The sequence below is a fragment of the Sporisorium graminicola genome, chromosome SGRAM_6 (genome assembly GCF_005498985.1).
Source record: "Sporisorium graminicola strain CBS 10092 chromosome SGRAM_6, whole genome shotgun sequence".
NCBI classification, from domain to species: domain Eukaryota; kingdom Fungi; phylum Basidiomycota; class Ustilaginomycetes; order Ustilaginales; family Ustilaginaceae; genus Sporisorium; species Sporisorium graminicola.
Window position 1 is genome coordinate 558,200 of NC_043736.1, and position 20,193 is coordinate 578,392.

Genomic DNA, 20,193 nt, shown 5'->3' on the forward strand with positions numbered 1-20,193 from the left:
ACAGAGGTGCGCTGTTGCCAGTCGATTGTCAATTCACCACTGCCCGCGACAGCTTGGTCTGTTGAGCACGGTCAACATGGCAACCTCGGCTGCTTCAGCCTGGCTTCTTGCCGCGCCAACACATGCCAACTATGATAGTGCTCTTACCGCTCTCCGGATCGCACAACCCGCCGCGATCCTCTCGATCGCGCTCGCCTCGGTATTAATTGACCCAACAAGGGCGTTCATCGCCCATCTCTTGCATCCACGCCGCTCAGACTACGACCGGCTGCGTTCAGAGGCGGACAACAATGAACCAAGTGAGCGCGACGAGCCACCACAGCCCACGCCGGTCATCGTGCCCGTTCGATCGCGCCGCCGTCTGTTGACGCAGTCCACGCAGCTCTGCTTGGCCGGAACTTTTTTCGTCTCGGGCGTCCTTATCATCCTTCGTGCCGTGCTGCCGCCCAAGCAATGGCAACCCGACCTCGATCTGTGGGGTGCGGTCGACGTGCAAGCTCTCGGTGGACTCCTCGCCTGGGGCTTGGTCGTTATTGCTGCATTGTGGGAGGAAAAGGTCCGAGGAAGGGGCAAATACGGCAGAGGCAAATCGGCTTGGTCCGTCACCGCGGGCGCAGCCACCGACATCTGCCTGCTTGTTCTCTACATGGTCTGCAAACAGCGTCGCGACCTGCCACACACGAGTCCGTGGTCCATCGCACAGCTCGGCCTGATCATCCTGCGTCTTTTGCTCTTTTACCCCGTTCTCATCCTCGCTCTCTCGTGGGACCGCGTGCGCTTCGTGCGAGCTACCGACCTTGCCAACCAGGCCGCGGCAGCTGCTGCTGCCGGTGGTCCGTCCTCACCGCAGCCACCATCAGGCCCTGCAGCGAACGACGAGTCGACAGGCCTCCTTCAAGTACCGGGTACCTCCGCTACCCCATCGTATGGCGCCACTACCACAAACGGCAATGCGACGCAACAGTCGGCCGCCAACTCGGGCACCCTGACACCCAACCGCGATCCGAATGCCTCCATGGGTCTCACCGTCGCCGCTGCTCCACCTCCGCCCACTTTCAAGACCTTTTTCTACCGTATCCGCTTCCTCTTCCCTTACCTCTGGCCCTCAAAGTCCGTGAGACTTCAGCTCATTGCCGTCGTCTGCGTCGTGCTCCTGTTCGCGGCCCGAGTCGTCAACTTTTTTACTCCGCTCGCCCTCGGTAAAATCGTTGACGACCTCTCGACCGGTGCATCGCCTTGGGGCGACGTCATCCTTTACGCGACGCTCAAGATGCTGCAAGGCTCCGGAAGCTTGCTGGGCGTGCTTCAGGCCATCCTGTGGGTGCCCGTGGAGCAGTACTCGGACCGCATGATGAGCATGATGGCGTTCGAGCATCTGCTTAATCTCAGCATGTCGTTCCACACCAAGAAGAAGACTGGCGAGGTGCTCAGGATTCTTGACCGCGGCAGCGCCATCAACAACTTTTTCCAGTACCTGCTCTTTAGCTTGCTACCCGTCTTTATCGATATCTTTGTCGCCATGGTCTACATGACACGCACCTTCAGCCCCGCCATCGGCATCTTGCTCTTCATTGTCATGGTCGCCTACACCTGGACCAGTGTCCAGCTCACCTCATGGCGTACCGGTCTTCGCCGCGCCATGAACAACAAGGACTCGATCTGCCGCGCCATCTCCGCCGATGTCCTCATGAACTGGGAGACCGTCAAGTGCTACTCGAATGAGGGATACGAAGCCGAGCGCTTCCGTGCAGCTCTGCAAGAGTACCAGATGGCCGAGTTCAAGGTGATTGGCAGCCTCAATATGCTCAACATGGTGCAAAATCTCATCTTGGCATTTGGCACGCTCTTTGCCATCATGCTCGTTGCCGGCAGCGTCGTTCGTGGCGAGGCCACTAGCTCGCAGTTCGTCGTCTTTGTCACCTATCTTCAGCAGGTCTATCAGCCTCTCTCGATGCTCGGCACTCTGTACCGCGTGGTGCAGCAGAACCTTGTCGACACGGACAAGCTCATGACACTGCTCGAGGAAAAGACCGAGGTCAAGGATATGCCTGACGCCAAGGACCTCGTGGTCACCGACGGTGTCATTGAATTCCAGGATGTGCGCTTCTCGTACGATGGCAAGGTCGAGGCGCTCAAAGGCTTGAGCTTCAAGATCGACCGCCACTCGAGTGTTGCGCTCGTCGGAGAGTCCGGCGCGGGCAAGTCGTCGGTCCTGCGCTTGCTCTACCGCTTCTACGACATTCAGTCGGGTCGCATCCTGATCGATGGCCAAGACATCCGCCACGTGACGCAGCGTTCGCTTCGACGCGCCATCGGTGTCGTACCTCAAGAGCCGTCCTTGTTCAACAATGACATCCGTACCAACATCCTCTACGGCGACACCCAGGCGTCGGACGAGGCGGTGGAAGCGGCTGCACTTGCTGCGCAGATCCACGATCGAATTCTGAGCTTCCCCGACGGTTACGACACGGTGGTAGGCGAGCGTGGCGTTCGCCTGTCCGGTGGTGAGAAGCAGCGTGTCGCCATCGCGCGAACCATCCTCAAGAACCCACCCATCTTGCTGTTGGACGAAGCGACCTCGGCACTCGACAGCCAGACCGAGCGCCAGCTGCAGTCGGCGCTCAACAACCTCATGCAGGGCCGCTCGAGCTTGACCATTGCGCACCGTTTGTCGACGATCATCAACTGCGACCTCATCATTGTCATGGATGCGGGTCGTGTGGTGGAGATGGGCTCGCATGCCGACCTGATCGCCCAAGGTGGTGTGTACAGCAAGATGTGGGAGCAGCAGATCAAAACGCAGAAGGAACAGGAGGCGGCAGCCGCAGCGCAAGAGGCAACTCGGGAGGTGGAAGCGGATGTCGCAGAGAGCAAGAACGACCATGGCGTGCAGGTCGAGTCGCAGCCAGGCTTGCTCGGTATCGTCCCGCCTGCCGTCACTGGCGAGCCTGAAAACCCGCTAAAGGATGAGTCGCTAGTCAAGGACGCAGGCGACGAGACGCAAGCGCAGACCCCTACAAGCCACGTCAACGGCAGCAATGGTCTCCTCGCCGTCGAATCAGCGCAAGCAGCCAAAGGCAGCCAGAGTGGATCCAGCTCACCGTCGCTGCAGGACGACTCGCCTTCGGGCTCTGACCTGGCAAACAGCGGCACGTTGAGCAAGGAGGATAAAAAGAGGTTGCAGAACCGCAAGAAGAACTCGAAGCGACGCGAAAAGGAGAGACAGAAGAAGTCGAGTGGTTAGAATCGCGTCTTGTTGCCACCATCGTAATGGACCATCCCTGCGCATCCCCCGCCAACAGTCACCTTTCACCATCCTAGCTCATTCGTTTTGATCAACCCATCTTTCCGACGACGACCAAGGTGATCGCAGTAGCGAAGATTAGTCCGACTGTGCGGTGGAGAATCGATGACAGCGACGCTATGTCGGGCTTGACCGCGTTGATATGATTGTCGCTCCCGTGAAAGACTGCAACGAGAAGGTTTCGAGGTTTTCCGAGTAAGCTGTCGCGTTTGTGCTGTGCCTGACGTTACCTCATTTTGTACGGAACATGGAAAATTGTCGAAAAAAGCCTCGGCGGCACGGGGCATGCACGAGCTCTGTTTTCTGCTGAGCCTCGACGGCGTCCAAGCAGAGGGTTCTGGAAGCAGAAACTGCAGCGGACTGAGACGCTCAACGCTGGTCGCGGCGATTACACCCTGTTTCAGCACCTCCGCGGCTTCGCGCTCGACCATCACATTCATCGCTTCACTTGCCTTGCAAGATCGGCATTGTTCGGTTTCTTCCTCGCTCAACTTGCCTGCTTCTTTCCCTTCCATCGGAAAGCTCTCCTTCACACAGTCACGTCGACACTGGCTCCGTGGACTTGGTCCGGATCGTCCATCGCGACCCTTCTTCTGTTACTCCACTCGACGACGTTCCACACTGTGCGTGCGTGTCAAGGCTCAATTTGCACCTCATCCGCTCCTCTGACACCACCTAACTTGGAACACCACGCGTCATACTCACTGTCGCTCCCGCATCTCAACGAGCTGGTCGCAGCGTCAACTCAGCAGCGGAAACCTCGCTCGTATCCACATCCGCGGCAATCAGCTCCGACACGTCGCTCGGGATCGAGTTTGGTCACCACGGACGCTCCAACCATCCACTCTTTTTGCTCGATCCGCACACCAGCCGAGGTAGGATAGCACGGCCACAGGGGTGCGAGTCTCCACCATGTCGAGCATGTTGAGCATTCCGCACGAGGAGCTCCCCATCCTCGAGGCGCTCATCAACATCCGCAACAGACTCACAGCATTGAAAAAGGACAGCTCCGAGTTCATCCGATCTCACGACGTCCAGCAACTATATCAGCAGGTTATCAAACAGGTCACCAAGCTCAACGCCGTACGTGACGAACAGCAGGCCAACGCACAGGCTTCGTCCGCCGCTAGCTCCACCTCGGACCATCACGAGCAGAGCGATCAATCGAACCCCAACGGCACCGACGACTCGCCCGTACTCCAGCAAAACCGTGTCGACACCACGCTCAACGACGTCTTTTCGTTGCTCAGTCTCTTCTTCCTCACCATCGGTCGCAGTCGAGAGAGTCCCGCCACTTTCTCTCAACTCAGCTGTATGAAGCAATTGCTCGATCATCTGCACGAGTCGGGCATCTACACCGAAGCCGACCTGCAACCTTTTGGCTCGCGTCTGTCTGAGCTGCGAGAGATCATCTGCAGAGACGGTGAGGCGGGTCGTCACCCGCCCCAACTCACCAAGCTCATGACGCGCAAGCTCGAGGCGTGTGAGAAGATGGTGCGCAAGCTCGAAGGCACGCTCAAGGTGCTTTCCGTCGAGCTTGTCCCCATTCATCAGAAGATCATCTCGATTCGTAGACAGCTCGCCGCGGCAGCAGCCAAACCCAAGCCGGCGCGAGCAGAGATCAAGCAACTGCAGGAAGAGCTGCGAAAGATCGACGCGAAGCGCGTCGATGGCAAGTTCTTGGGTCCCGGTGGCAGTTCCGTCCCCGCTGGTCAAGCGATCCTCGTTGGTCTTCTAGAGGAATGCTTCGAGATCTGCCACGACATGACGGTGCGAAACGACGAAGTTCCCATGACGCTGCAGCCCATCTACGACCGACTCGTCGAGATCAAGTCGCAGCTCGAGCACCTCGTTCTGACACATCGATGGACGCTGCGAGAAACCGATCTTTGGAACTACCAAGTGACCTTGAAGGAGATCGACCGATTGCGGGTCAACGGCAAGTTTGTCGACTCCGAGGGTAAGCAGCCCGAAGGCCAGCTCGTGCTCCTCTACCTGCTGCGTCGATGCTACGGTCTCATCTACCGACTCGTGGCGTCGTCGGAGCCCATTTCCGAAGAGCTCATGCCCATCAGCAATAAGCTGTCCACCGTATCGAAATGCCTCAAAGAGGTCTCCAAATACGGCGGTCCGTTTACCATGCGCGATCTGTACCCATACCGCTTGGCACTGCACCAAATCGACGGCATGCGCAGCAAGGTGCTCGACAAGGACGGCAACGACACAGGGGTACGAAAGTGGCTCGGACGTGACGGAAGCGTTCCCGAGGGTCAGGCCATCTTGCGTGCACAATACGAAGAGGTGGAGCAGACCATCGAAGAGATGCTCAACCGCGAGGATGACGATGATGATGACGAGGAGGAGGACATTTGGGACGGCGACACCGCATCGAGTGCCAGTGAATCGGGAACAGAGTCGGCTGCGTCGGACAGCGAGGATGACGGGGAGGGTCCGTCGGCCGACATGGTTCGCCAGGCGCTGATGGCCCGGGGAGGACCCATGATCGGCATGGCACCACCAGATCAACCAGCTACGCAGCCCAATTCGGCGGTGCCGTCCGCGGCACCATCGCGAATGGCGAGCTACGCGAGTAGCTTGCAACGTGGAGACAGCGGATCTGGCAGTGGGTTCGCGACCATGACACCCTTGTCGGCAGCATCGACGGCAGTTCCTAGCGCCTCCGCTGCAGCTGGGCATGGCAGCGTGTCTAGCTCGAGCACTGCGACGTTGCGTGCCGTGCCTCCAGGCACTCCAGCTGGAACGACGGAGGCTGCCAGCGCTGCACACGTCCCTGCTGCTGGCCCTCCATTGATTGCAGCAGCAGACTCGTCCGCAGCGTCGGCAACCTCTTCGACGGCTTCGGCTGTAGTTAGTCCTACGCCGTCCGCTGTCGCTTCCCCAACGGCATCGCAGATCCGTTCGCAAAAGATCGGTCGCGACTTTCGTGACGGCGTGGGCGACCTGACAGGTCTCAGCTCGCGCTCGCCGCCTGTCAATGTGGCCGAAGGCAAGACTGCTTCGCTCAGCGCACTTGTGCAGGCCACCTCCACGCCACCCCTGTCGGCGTCCAGCGGTACATCACCTGCGATCTTGCAGACGCAACCTCCGCAAGAGTTGACTTCCGAGGCTGTTGAGCTTCTACCAGCCGGAGCTGCTCCGCTCGCCATCCCAACACCGGGCATCCTTGAGGATCAGAAACGATCAGGACCCGGCGTGGGAGCGCAGATCGATGCTCTGGCTCAAGGATTCCAAGGTACGTCGATCAATGATGTCTTGTCGAGCTCTTTCGGCACTGCGGGGACGGCGACGGGTAGCACTGCTACCGACTGAGCTGCAGGAATGAGGCAGTCTTTCTTGTTTCGGTTTCTTGATTGTCACCCTACACACCATTCAGATATCTATCATTATTTATGAACTCATGACTCTCCAGTAGGACGGCGCTCTCAGCTCTGCGCAAGTGTGAAAAGGCAGCTGATGATTGAGAGAAAGCAAACTTTGTGGTCTTTGCGGTTGGTAGTCGAAGCCAGGGCAGAAGGGGCATCCGTGCGAGCGTGCGAGAGTCACGTTGAAATGGAAGAAGAACGAAAATCAGGCAGAAACGCACGAGCGATCAGCGATCTGTCTGAAAGGGAAAAACAAAACAAAAAATTCCACTCGCCGTCTCAGTAGGATCGCTTGCGAAGGTTCTCCTTGTTCTTGTCTTTCAACACCACTTCAAGACGTATACACTCTGCTCTCGCTAGACGAGCAAGCTTCCAGCTTTCCAACGCAGCCTGCCGAACTCGTTCAAGGACATGCTATGACCGCATCAGCTTCGATGCCTCTGTCCTTCTGCTTGGACGGCATCTACTGATCACCTGCCGTTTCCTCCCACCGACTTCATTTCGGGCTTCATCGAACCTTGTTGTTGTCTCTGAAGTGCCAGACTCTCGTCTGTCCGCGCTAGCAGCAGAAGGTGTCGCACTGACCCGCACAAACAGGCGAATTGCCCGCTTGATCTGCTCGTGACGAAAAACAATGGGCCCATCTAGACACACACGGGCGACGGCAGCTTCGGCTGGCGCCCCGTCGAATCGCAATGTCGATTCCACTCCCGCTTCTCCCTCCAAGACACCAGTACGACCATCACCATATGCGCGAACACCGACGAAACCGTCCGCGTCCTCAGCGCTCACTCTCGGTCCCAGCACGCCTACGTCGCGCACCAGCTCGCCCATGATGCTGCGCGAGATCTTTTCGATGATTAGTCCCTTCCGAGGACTCAGTAGAGCTCGCCGCTCGGCTGCCTTTGGAGCGGCTGACGAGATGGAAGCAGACCAAGACACGTCGACCGACGAGCATATCGGGCAGACGCTCGAAAAGGTCCAAGAGACCGTCGACGACGACGACCGCATGATCGAAGATGCTGAGCAGGGGGCCTCCATCGCTGAAGTTCCAACCCCATCGCAGAACGCGCCTAGCAGCCATCTGGATGCTCCTCCCTCAGACACACGCTCGGCTCTCCGATCATCGAGTCCCAGACCTCGCTCGTCGTTGGCTGCGCCGCCGCCCAAATCGCTACCCTTGGCGGACAGCTCGCTCGTCACACCTGGTCTGCGTCGTCATTTTGCCAATGCACCATCTAGCGCTCTTTCGTCAACGCCTGCCCCGTCGATATCTCATGCTCCTCCGACACAGACCAGCCCGGTTTCTCGCAACTACGACCTGCTTGCCCGCTTCTTCTCCGAAAAGCAACGAGGGGGCCAGGGCGGTCTCACCGAAGTCGAAGTCGAAGGCTGCATCCGCTTGATTGAGGAGAGCATGGCTTCAGGACGCAACCTCGAATCCGAGTTCGCCAGCAGCGGCTCTCTTTACGGTCGATCCTTCCCCGCGGCGCAGACGAGCGGCTTCGCTCCTTCCTCCTCTCGGGCCAGCAGCATCGCACCCCCTGCGTTGCCGTCTTCGCAGAGCATGAACACCCTGTTCCATCCCGGCGCCAACCGACTCCCTGCCTCCTCGAGCGCCTACTCGTTCCTCGCACCTCGTGCACCTGCCCCTCGGTCTGCATTTGGCGCCGCACCCTCGACCACGCGAAGGCGACCTATCTATCTTGGTCCTGGCATGAGCGGGCTCTCGCTCAACCGCCGCAGACCCGTTGTGGCCAGTGCATCGCGCGCAGCCGCATTGGCGAAAACGGCAAGCTTCATGCCGAGATCCAGCACGGATCCCGATCTCGCTGGCCTAGTTAGGCAGGCAGGCGATTCGCAAGAGTTCACCGATCGATCCGAAGCGGCTAAGCGCCGTCGCACGGGCGTCGATGCTGCCAACGCTGTCTCGTCCGCCCCAGCTCTCGGATCGACAACGGATCAGACAGTCCAGTTCGAGCCTTCCTATGAGAAGGAAGCTCGTCAGAGCAGCCTCCTTGCCAAAGACATTGCTGCTTCCACCTCATCCACCCACGGTTCCTCTGGCTCTCCCTTAAAGCGAGCTGCTCCGTCAGCAGAGATTCCAGCTAACAAGACGAGTCCGCCCAAGGCGACGACACGCACGGCCAGTGCGATCCAGGATATCCTCAAAACGACTCCGCCCGTGCGCCCACCAACCAAGCCTGAGCTCGTCAACCCCTACCAGTCTGCCGCCCCATTGGCTGCCAAGAGTAAATCCCCAGCCGAAGCTGATTCCACCAAGACGACGCCCGTACGCCACTCGGCTCGCACTTCGATGCTGACCCGTGCTAAGGCGAGGGAGACAGCCAGAGCTGCAGAGAAGCTGAGTCCTCCCAAAGAGTCGGTGCTCGACCTCATCGAACGCACTGCGCCCAAGACGATCAACAAGAGGAAACCAACGACCGAGGCGCAGGGAACTCAGCAGACTGACAAGGCTCTCGCTCCAAACACGGTGGCTTCTGCAGCGGAGAATCGTCCATCGGTGGAGGAACGCAAGCAGCAAAAGACAGAAGAGGTGCAGCGACGGCTTGAGGCGCTTAACAAGTCCAAGAGCCAGCAGCAGCAAGAACAGCCGCAGCAGAGTGTTCCAAAGCCTGCTGTGGCCGACGCCAAATCTGCAAAGGTGTCTGCCAACTTGGTGCCCCCACAATACACGGCCACTAAGCCCAAGAAACCTTCGCCGTTGTCCGCTGCTTTCCAAGCACCCGACTCGCCCGGTTCCGATTCCGAGGCAGCTGCACCAGTCCAACCACGCGGTCCTGCCATCTCTCGACCCAGCTTCAGCTTTGGCAGTCCTGCTTCGGCGAATGCCGCAAAGCCAGCAACGCCTTCGACCGGGTTCTCGTTCAGTGCGCCCAAGGCTACAGCCAACTCACATTCTGATCCAGCTGCAGCTTCGTCCAGTGACTTTTCGTTTTCTAAGCCAGCAGCATCGGCGTCGGCGCCGGCACAGCCAGCGTCGAGCGCTGCACCAGCTCCTACTGTGCCTTCGTTCTCGTTCAGCCCAGTCGCAGCTGCACCCAAGCCCGCCGCCAGCACGACGCCTGCAAGCGCCGGATTCAGCTTTTCTGTTCCCTCTTCCGCCACGACATCGAGTTCGAGCGCAAGCAATAGCACGAGCGCTGTCACCTCGTCGACATCGAGCTCGGTGCGTAGCCAGGTGCTGGCGGAAGACGCTTCCACGCTGCCCAAGTTCGACTGGCAAACGCCTTCGATTTCGGCCCCTGCCGATGAACTCGCCAACCAGGCACTGCGGGACGAGATCAAGTCCGTAGCGCAGGCGGCACTGCCCAAATTTGACTTTATCTACGACATTGAGACGTCCGCTGATGGTTCCGATAAAGGCTCGAGCGGGAAAGCTGTCGCGCCCAGCGCTGGCTTTGGTTTCAGTGCTTCAGCTCAGGCGTCGCCTGCACCCGCGTCCGGACCCGCTACCACATCTGTCGCGACAGATGCTGCTACATCCAACATCTCTGCGTCTGAGGATGCCTCTCCCGACCCCTCCACCGACGACGCGAGCAAGTCACAATCTTCCGGCCTGCTTGGCGAAGGCGAAGGTGAAGAATCCGAGCGGACGCTTCTCGAAGTGCGCGCCAAGATCTGGCGGCTGGACATGGAGTCCAAGTCGTGGAAGGACCTCGGCGTGTGCATCGCCAAGATCAAACACGACTCGGCGACGGGCAAGCACCGGCTGCTCGCACGAAACGAAGCCAACGGCAAGGTCGCCGTCAACTTTATGCTGTACAAGGGGCTCAAGAGTAGTCTGGACAAGACGGTCAATGCGTTCCTAGGGTTTGATGGCAAAGAGCCGACGCAGTACAGGATGAAGGTCAAGACGCAGGAGTCGGCTGAGGAGTTCAAGGAGGCGTTGGAGGGCGCTGCGGGTAAGGCTTAATGGGAGAATAGGTCTTGTGGTCGATGTGTGACGTGTGTGTGTGCGTGTGGTAGTTGTGTTACGTCCTTCCCGGTCCTTACCTCCTCTCCTGGCTTTTCCTTTCCTCTCTCCTTTCTCTCCTACTTCGCTCTTCGAACGATCTACTCGTCGAGAAGCGAAGTGTTTGCGCCCCAGATATTTGATTGATCAGTCTTGCTCAGTGGCTGGTTGATTGAAGAACGGAGGCTAGATCAAATGTCTTCTCTCTAGAAACTAGGATTTAGGTCGAGCTTTTTCCCTTCTACGCTTCCATGGGACTTGACCCATTGAATGTTTCTCACATCCCTTTTCTCGAGATCGCTTCTACTGGTTCCCCTTTTCGTTCCTGTCTATCGCTGTCTTTGCGATGGACGTCGTTTCCGCTTCTGATCGCCTCGAGTCCGCACTGCTTTTGCGTGGTGCCGTCGGCGGAAGGGAAGGAAGCACATACGCCACCGGTCCCGATCCCGGTGCGCGTGAGTCACCGCTTTTCACTGGGGTAATGGCATCAATGATTGTAGATGCAAGAGTTGTGGCGCGACGAGTTGCATTTGGTTGTTTTGTGTATGATTCAAGAGCGGGTCATGTTGAAGAGAAGTAGGTCGTGGCATGGACGTTTACATGGCGAACTGGACTGCCAGCTCCGCTTTCAAACGGAGACTGATCTTCCACATCCAGTCTCGACAAGGCAAAAACCGTTTCGACGTGTCCTAGAACGAAAACCCCCCCTTCCCTCCCGCGTCACTTTTCTCCCCTTTGGCTGTCTTACTCGTCCTTGAGACCCAAGGCGATGGTGGCTGAGCGGTAGGGGTGCGCGACGTGTTTCGCATTGGAAACACCCGCGCTTCTCCGCTCTCGCGTCGCGCCTTGGCTCGCGGACGAGGTGTAACAGTTGTTGTGGAAAGCGACGCATGGAGAGCAAGGTGGCGTCCAAGGGTGGATCGTTGGAGAGAGAGCGTCTCTTCTCGCTCCCTCTCCACAGGCCAAACCGCATTCCGCGAGGTCCAAGGGATCGTGTCGGTGTTCCTATCCCACCTACAAGCCTGCACACACTTGCTCCTACATCCCTTCCTACGATCCACGTCGGTTTCGTCGCGTTTTGGAGAGAGGCAAAAGCTGTACAGTATCAAGGACTGTAACCACATAATTGCTCTTGTGTGGTGACGTGCTTCGCATCGGGGTGATGAACTTCTCTGTTTCCTCTCCTATCGGCGATTAGTTCATTCTCTCTTGTTCCTTGGTAGCGGCTCGGGATGCCGATCGCGAGGGGAACCTGTGGCGCCCCGAGCCTCGTCGGGCTGGGAGGGCGCAGGGCCAATCCAAAAACGGCTGAATGCGTCGTCCGACGAGGTAACCCGTCTTTGGCGAACCCGAGCAATTGCGACGCCGATAATGCACCCCACAAGGCTTTTAGTCCATCACGTTGAACGATAGGCGGAGTCTTAGGGAAGCTAAACAAGAGATTGTTCGTCGCTATCACCGCATACCTGTAACGCGGCCTGGATTGAGGGCGTCCGTGGCGGTCCCGGAATGTTGCGTGCGAAAGCGAGAAAGAGAAACGCACGTTTCCGTCGGGAGGGCGCACTCGGTCAAAGCGCGATAACAATTTCAGGGCAGGAAAAGGACAGCAGCCCTGTGTGGGTCCAGCACGTGCGATCTCGCTACTCAACATCGTCGCCCTGGCCCGATGAGACCTCAGCCAAAGATCTCATTCTCAGGTCGGGCAATGCCAAGGCTTGACAAGTGATGAACGATGAAACCGTCGCTACCATTGAAACCAAGAGCCACATTCCAAGTGAATGAGCACAAAAAAAAAAAAAAAAAAAAGGAGTTCAGCTGGATGTCGTCTACAGTATTGTTGTGTCCGGCTAATTTTTTCGATTGCCCACTGTAAAATGTCTTGCAAAATTGGAACATGGGTCAAAGCAAAGTCTAAATTCCCCCAAAGAAAACATGCCTAGTACTGTACTGCATTGAACTTTAATCTGCCAGACCATTATTTTGCAGCCATTTTATTGCATCCTCTTTCTATGAGAGAATAAAGGCGACCCGTTGGTGACCTTACATGGTCTACTAGCTGGAGAGTAGGTCGCATGTACGACGCAGGTGAGCATCGAAACATCTAGACTTTGTCGAGCTAGCACGAAGGAAAAGGCGGAGGAGCAAACGACGCACAATGATGTTGTTGGGCGGAACCCGATGGCCGATTGCGGGCAGGGAAGTGAACTCGGAGCGGAAGAAAATGAGAAAAGATCAAGGTTCTCCTAGGCCGACGACCAACGTAAGCGAGAAATTTAGAGCTCCTCCGATCGTCGACTGCAGCTGCACCTCAAATACGCAGTCGCCACCTGTGAGCAATTGTGTCTGAAGGGTCGAAAGGGTCCATCAACCACAAGGCTTGATCGACTGCAAGCGAGAAAAAGAGAAAGAAGAGCGAGAGGGCACACGAGCGAGACTCTATTTTCTGCGGGTTTTGATTTAGCCGAGTTTCCGATCCTGACGTGCAGATTCTAAGGCATCGAAGCTACCGCAGACCCGCACCTCCGCAGATTTTCTTTTACTCTCCACACTCCTCTCTCTCTATTCCAGTTTAGAGTTTTTAGTGTTCCACAAGGGCTCACGGCGTTGCCTCTACAGTCTAGCCGACGCACACACGCACGCACGCACACACGCACACCTAGTCTCCGCAATCAGCAACAACAACCACAACAACAACCACAAAAAACCGACACACGGAACGCAGCACGCCGTCGAGTCTTATTCTCGATCCAATTTCTGGGTTGGTTTCTGAACGAGTCTACCATTGTACTGTAGTCACATTGCAGATATGCTTATTTGCCTTGTGCGCAGAATGTGGCAGAACAGGCCGCATCCAGCAGTCCAACAGAGACGGGCCCTCGTCCCGTGCCCTCGTTCGCTTGCACAACCGTCGAAGGAAAGAGACGGATGAGAAGCAGGGCTTGGTCGAACAGAACTTTTGCACAATTTAAGCCAGTTTCGTCTGGTTGCCGCTGCGTCAGTCGCCGCAAGCGGGCTTTGCAAGCATGACAAGCACGCGAGCAAACGGAGGCGCGCCCAAGTGTTCTCGAGTCGCGGCGGCGATATCAGGTAGGTAGGGCACGGTAGGGCAATGGGCTGGCGCCGTCTCCGGCATGCACGATGCACAATAGGGATCGGATCGTGCAAGTGTTACGACAAGATGATATCTTGCAACTTGGAAGGGAACCAGGTGGTCGAGGGGTCCGCATGGTACTTATTTTCGGTCCGCGCACCACTGGGGGACCCTGTCAGGGTCGTCGTCTTACGAAGAAAAAAAGCAACAATCTCAACTCCGACCATCTCCGCCCCACGTTGCGCAACGGTACTACACAAATGCCGAGCCTTGTCATCTCTCGCGTTGTTGCTCTGCGACTCGTTCAGAAGCCCGATACAGAGTAGATAGACACCTGGGCTCGCTTGATTACGCTGCGAGCCTAAACCACGTTTTAATTTGAGCTTTTGAGCTTTGAGCATCGGTTGACGCATGCCTTGATTGCATGTCATGCTTACCCGACCGCCCCCTACCGCTCCTCGTTCAGCCGGGTTATGCAATGCACCCTCAGTCAGAGTCCGTTGCTAGCTTGCTGCCTAAACGACCCAGTCAAAAAAGCTGCGCAGGTCCGCAAGCCGGTTGACAGTGGTCGAGATGGAGTTGTTGCCGGCGCGTGCTGTCGTTCGTACCTGACCATCCGATGGGTGGGGGGGTCGTCGTCATGGCTGGCAGTGCGGAGTAGAGTAGTAAATTGGGCTGGTGAGCCGAGAGACACAGAGAGCGGGCTGATTTGGAATCAAGCATTCTCCAGCGGGAGCAATGCACGGGTGAACGGATGCAGGTAGCTGTTCCTTGCGCGATGCCTTGGTGGGGGCGCGAGACCGGGAAACACCCAGGATGGGCTTCGATCCGATTCGACGATTCCGCGCTAGGACTCTCCGGTGTTTGGACGCTCTGCCCTTGAAAGTCGGCCCAGTGTGCAGTGTAGATGCAATGCACCTGGCCAAGAACAGTAGGGTCGCGTTCATCCAAACTTGCTTTTTTCGCTTTTTGTTCACCACGACCATCGCTTGGCACATGAAGCTGCAGGGAATTTGGGTCTTCTTTCGCCACACGGCCCGAGGATTATTGGAAACCAAAGGCAATTTCAAATCCAAAACCAAAACCACAGTAAAATACCTTCTCTACTCTATTAATAAATCCTAAGCGTGCCTGCCCTGGCTCGCTGGCTCGCTTGCTCGCTTGCTTTGCTCGTCTTTGTCTGGCTCGGAGTCCAGAAAATGTTGTTGGTTGTGTGCGCGTTTGTGCGCCTTGACGCTTCGGGTTCCGCGCGCCTGAACCCTCGCTGGCTCCCGGGCTGGCTCGCGATAAGACAATTTTAGCTCAACCCTGTCGATCGTGCGTCACACTTTCAAGGCGCGAACGGGGACTCTGTTTGTCCGTCTGCCCCATCCCACCACCGTCTTCTCTGGATGATGTGTGTTTGCTGCGATGAAACTCCGCTGTACGGCTTCCCGCTCTTTCGTTGTCTTGCACGTCGGTCAAGACGCACGCAGTCATCACCATACACACCGGTCATCCAATCGCAATTGCAATTGCAATCCAAGCTAGTCTCATGTCTCCGTCCCGACACACACCGAAAAAGACCTCTCTTTTTCTTCTCTCTTTTTTTCCAACGCCCAGCGCTGCACGATCCCATTTTGAAAATTGAAACAGCAAAGGAAAACGAAAAGAAGGGTAAGGGTTTTCTTAAAATGAAATAATTGTCACGTCGGTTTGTGAGTCTAATTTTGCGATCGCTTGCTGGTGCAGCGGCTGCTTTTTCTGGTCTCATCGCTGTTTCGCCACATTTTCGCTTGGTAGACGGACACCATCCAGTACTTTGCTAAGCCAACGAGGCAGCCACATTCTCTGTCCCGGGTGTGTGCAGCAAGCAAGCAACCAAGCAAGCAAGCAAGCCACATCTTGTGTGGCCTCCTCATCGATATCCGCGCCTTGTTTCCTCCTCACCACCAACTCACGCGCCCAACTGCTTGCTCCGCCCGTTCGCTCCCTCGCGCTTACTCTCGCCCTTCAAAATTTATGGCGACGTTGCTCCGCTGACCATCATCTGCGAACCGTCGTCCTTGTTGCCCTGCTACGACACCCGTCACCACCATCGTATCACCCGCCGCCGCCCATCGCAATCACTCCACTATTGCCTTGCCATCCGCACGATCGGCACAGCGAACGAGCAAGTCATTCCACCACGATTTGCTCTCCGACTAGGATACTCTGCGAAAGGCTCCATTCAGCCGCTGACCCACCGTTGCAATAACTTCGGTGCTTACAGCCTCTCGTCGACTCGATCTTGCATCCACCTTGAGCGCTTCTGATCATCGCTGCGCCCCGTATCGAGAACACCATGCCAGGTGACCGCTATTCCGACAGCTCGTTCCCCAACGATCGCTACTCGCGCCACGCTGAGCCCACCAGTAACATGCATCCTTACTCAACAACTCGCTACGTGCCCGCTAGGCCAGACTTTTCTCGCTCTCAAACCATGCCTCGCGGCCCGCTTCCAGGTCCTCCCCACGGCCCCATGTACCCGGACTACCCCCCCTCCGATCGCGGTTACCCGCAGCACCACGCTCCTCCTCACCCCACCTACACGCGACACCACCACTCCTACTACGACGAGCGCGGCCCGCTGCCGCCTCCGCCTCTCCACCACCGACAATCTCATCACGAGGAGTCTTACTACGCCTACGACGGTCGTTCGCCCACCGCGACCAGCCCTGCACAGCCGCAGGCCCCCTACGCATACGGTCACCATGCTCACTCGCAGCATCCCGGCCACGCCGCGCACCCGCATCAACCGCACCACGCCTCCTCCTTCTCTTCCACGGGCTCGTCCGCCTCTTCTTCGCTTCACACCATGCGCGCGTCCATCTCGCATCCCATGGCAGCACCCACAGGCTCGCACCAGCAGCCCACGTACCGCGGTCACATCAAGACGACCAAGGATGCCATCCTTCTGCTCGCCGCCTGCGACCTCGTCGACGATGCCGGTGCTCCGGGCGTGCCTCCTCCGCGTCGCGTTCATCGCCGTCTGCTCGACTCGGAGCGCGCCGACCTCATCTGCTCCGGCAGCATCTTTGTCTGGGACGAAAAGGAGGCCGGCATGCGTCGTTGGACCGACGGCAAGTGCTGGTCCGCCAGTCGCGTCAGCGGCTGCTTCCTCACTTACAGAGAGCTCGAAGCACGCAAGAAGCCATCGTCGTCCATCACGGGCGGCCCCACCTCGAACCTCTACAAGGCCGAGGGCCTCATCAAGCAATCTTTCAGTATGACCACCACTTCCGGTCGCAAGCTGCACGTCATCTCGTACTACACCAAGCGCGATGTGCGTGAAGGGCTTCTGCGCCGCGTCAGTGAAGACCCGCGCTTTGTTGGCGAGAGCGGCGGCGAGTGGGGCCTTTCCGTCGACGAGGCCGAGTATCCTGATCCGATCAGCCGTGCCGGCGACCTTCCTCCCGGTGTCAGCCCTGAGGATCTTGAAGGCTCCGCGTCGCCTCCTCCGTCCTCGGCGAACCTCGAGCCTGCCGACCTGCGCGCATCTCACGGTGCGGCCGTGATGCACTCGAGAGGGGCTGACAACGCTGCTCGCCACTCGTCGCCTGGTGCAAGAGCGCTCCCGGAAAGGTCGGTCATGGATCGCAGCCGCATCTCACCCAGCTCGAGGGAGACGCACCTAGTCTCACCACGCGAGTCTGCATCGAGGCGGAACTTCGACGGCCTCGTGCCTGCTTACCGACACCCGGTCAAGGCCGATCCCATCGACAGGCTGTCGTATGCTGCTGATGTGACGCCGCTGCACGAGGCACGCGGTCTGTTGCCCATCCGACCCATTCCGGTGGACTCGCAGTATGCCGAGCTCACCGTGCGTCACAGCAGCAACGAGGCAGCACCCGATCTGTCGCCTCGCGAGGCGGGCATGCTCTACGGCCGCAAGCGATCCTACCAAGAGTTGCGCGGCACTGCTGCGCTGTCGCACGACGATGCGGCCAACGAGCCCAAGCCGACGCGTCCTCGCTTGCAGCGCATGCGCAGCTCGAGCATGAGCAACCAGTACACGCTGGCCAAGGACGTCTTGGCACCGATCCGCCCTATGGATCGAGCCGGCTCGGACGACGAGGGCGTTTCCATGCTGCGTTCGACGCATGGTGCACCGGCTGGCTTCAACAAGGACCAGCAGCACGATTCTGCGGTCGGGGCCCTGCTCAGTTTGCGCAGCGGCAGCGGAAGTGGATCCAGCGATGACTCGCCTACGACCACTGCACCTAGCAGTGCCGAGGCGGACGACGTCTCTGCTAAGCCTGCCTTCTCCAGGATGGATCGCGCTGCTCTGGATCGCTTCAGCGTTCGTATTTGAGATGGTTCGCGGATTCTTTTTCACTTTGTTGTTCTTATTCTTGTTGTTGCTACTTGTTGTTACTTGTTGTTACTTGTTGTTACTTGTATACCTATGGTTTTGTGATAATTCTTGGATCTCTGTTGTATCACCTACGCATTTTGACTCTCATACACGCATTCAGTCAGTTGTAATTTGCAAGGGTTTCTTGTTGATGCAGTGTAGTGTAGTGTGGTGTATGAAGTGGTGCAAGACGGGAGAGTGTCTCGGATGTTGTTTCCTCGGCAGGAGGAGGAGGAGACCTTTGGGCGTGGCAGTTCGGAACGGGAGCAGGTGTTTAACTTACGGAAGAGCGTGTGGCGAGTGGCGAAGGGACGCATCCTTCGGGTTCGGTCCGTGGATGCGGCCGATGAGGTTCGATGGCGTTTGCTGCTGTTGGTCTTGGACCTGCTGCTCAGGCTGAGCATATCATATCGACGTTGTGTTGACGTTCGAAGACGATGCAAAAAAAAGAAAGGCGCGCGAAAATGAAGCCTGGAAAATGGAAGGGTAAAACGGCGACCTCGCAGAATCGGCTACGATGCCAGCCAGTTCGAGGCAAGCGCGATGGAGCCATGCAGACTCGGGATAGAAGACGAGGGAAAGGCTCTCAACAGCGACAGGCGGGGCGCAGAGAGGCCGACGAGCCGCAGGAAGGAAGTCGCACTGGCGCAGATCGGCACTCGGCTTCTCCCACCCGATGCATCAGCGATGCTGGCGCAGGGGAGAATATCGGTTCGCGTAGAACCCGCGTCTCAACGAGACCCGATCTCGGAACAACCAAAAGGATCGCTCTAGCCGTCGATCAGCAAAGAAGAGCGGGCGAGTCACAGTGGGGGTTCGGAACTCGATGGCCGAAAGGGGAGGCGAATTCATTTCCGGCGCAAATATGTCTTGTACCAAGCAAGGAGCTACTGTAGTGTGTAGCATTCGGAGTAGCAAAAAGAAAAAGCTTAAAAATCCCCACCGCATTGTCGGCACGTCTCGCTTACAGAGATTGTGATTGACAGCGCGCAAAAGACACCACAAAAAAAGGCGAGCGAAGTGTTGGGCGAGGCGCAGGGGCCATTGTGGTTGCCAGCAACAGAAAGATGTCTTGGATGCCATCGTGCCGTGCTCTACCGTACCGCGCAACTTCGACAAGACAAACACACGCTGCAGGACAACGAAGACTCGGAAATAGGAGTGGGAACACGAGAGCGAGGCGAGACAATCCACAATGGCGCACAACCATCGCCGTCTTCAGCAGGCCAATGAGACGGCACTCCACCGAACCATACATGTAGCACCGTCTGCTCGAGTTGCAACAGAATTCAAACACAGAGAGAGAGAGAGAAAAGAGGAAAGAGGAACCTTTGGAAGTGAATCCGACCGCCAGCTTTCTCACGCTAGGTGCGGATGGCTGGCTGGCTGGCCGGCTGACCGTTTCATCGTCATGAACTTTGTCCGAAAATTTCCCATGGAAATTGATTCCACGCCTGTCGTCGGTTGTCCAGTCCTGGCCCAGCATCGCGCAGCAGCAGGCGGCCAGCGCAACCGTGTGTGCCAGCTGAACGCCCCCTCTGCAGCGTTCACACACTGGTTGCGCGTTTCTCGAACATGGGAAGGGCCGCCGTGAGGTGTCACGCTTTCGTGCATCGAAACCTTTGATCGTCGGTTTCTACTGGCCCTGCAGAAGTGTACTGTACACTGCGGCTCGGGCGAAAAAGAAAAGCGCCACGAAATGTCCAAGCAAGCCCGGTTGTGGCTGCCTGCGCGTGTTTGGTACTCCGTCGTTAGAGTAAAGGAGCGAAGTACGTTTTCTCTCTCTCTCAAGGCCGACTTTTCACCTCGTCTGACTCAGGATCGAACCAAACTGCGCTTGCACTTGAAACTGCGCCTTTCCCCGTTGCCGCTTCCTTTTTTCGATCTATCTCGAACGCGCAGAGTACGGAGTTTCGATATGCCACCATGACCTAGCCTTTCTTGACACTTCAGACACCGCTTCTTGGCTCGAGGTGTGGGTTGGGTAAGCTTTGCGCTCGATTCGTGTGACGCACCGCCACCCGCTCCTGTACCGCTGCCTCGAAATGAACTCCTCGCGACGGA

The 20,193-nt window shown here is 57.5% G+C and overlaps 4 protein-coding genes across 4 annotated transcripts; all 4 read left to right on the top strand.

Annotated features, from left to right (window-relative positions):
• Positions 1-76: 76 nt before the first annotated feature.
• EX895_005339 (uncharacterized protein) lies at positions 77-3,244 on the top strand (the record flags this gene model as incomplete). The annotated part of the gene is made up of 1 exon (XM_029885931.1): positions 77-3,244. One exon carries the CDS (start codon positions 77-79, stop codon positions 3,242-3,244), a length of 3,168 nt encoding a protein of 1,055 aa, XP_029737783.1.
• Positions 3,245-4,216: 972 nt separating this feature from the next.
• On the top strand, positions 4,217-6,634 carry EX895_005340 (uncharacterized protein; the record flags this gene model as incomplete). The annotated part of the gene is made up of 1 exon (XM_029885932.1): positions 4,217-6,634. One exon carries the CDS (start codon positions 4,217-4,219, stop codon positions 6,632-6,634), a length of 2,418 nt encoding a protein of 805 aa, XP_029737784.1.
• A 687-nt stretch (positions 6,635-7,321) lies between these two features.
• On the top strand, positions 7,322-10,624 carry EX895_005341 (uncharacterized protein; the record flags this gene model as incomplete). The annotated part of the gene is made up of 1 exon (XM_029885933.1): positions 7,322-10,624. The coding sequence occupies one exon, from the start codon at positions 7,322-7,324 to the stop codon at positions 10,622-10,624; it is 3,303 nt and encodes a 1,100-aa protein (XP_029737785.1).
• A 5,453-nt stretch (positions 10,625-16,077) lies between these two features.
• EX895_005342 (uncharacterized protein) lies at positions 16,078-18,087 on the top strand (the record flags this gene model as incomplete). The annotated part of the gene is made up of 1 exon (XM_029885934.1): positions 16,078-18,087. The coding sequence occupies one exon, from the start codon at positions 16,078-16,080 to the stop codon at positions 18,085-18,087; it is 2,010 nt and encodes a 669-aa protein (XP_029737786.1).
• Positions 18,088-20,193: the final 2,106 nt, after the last annotated feature.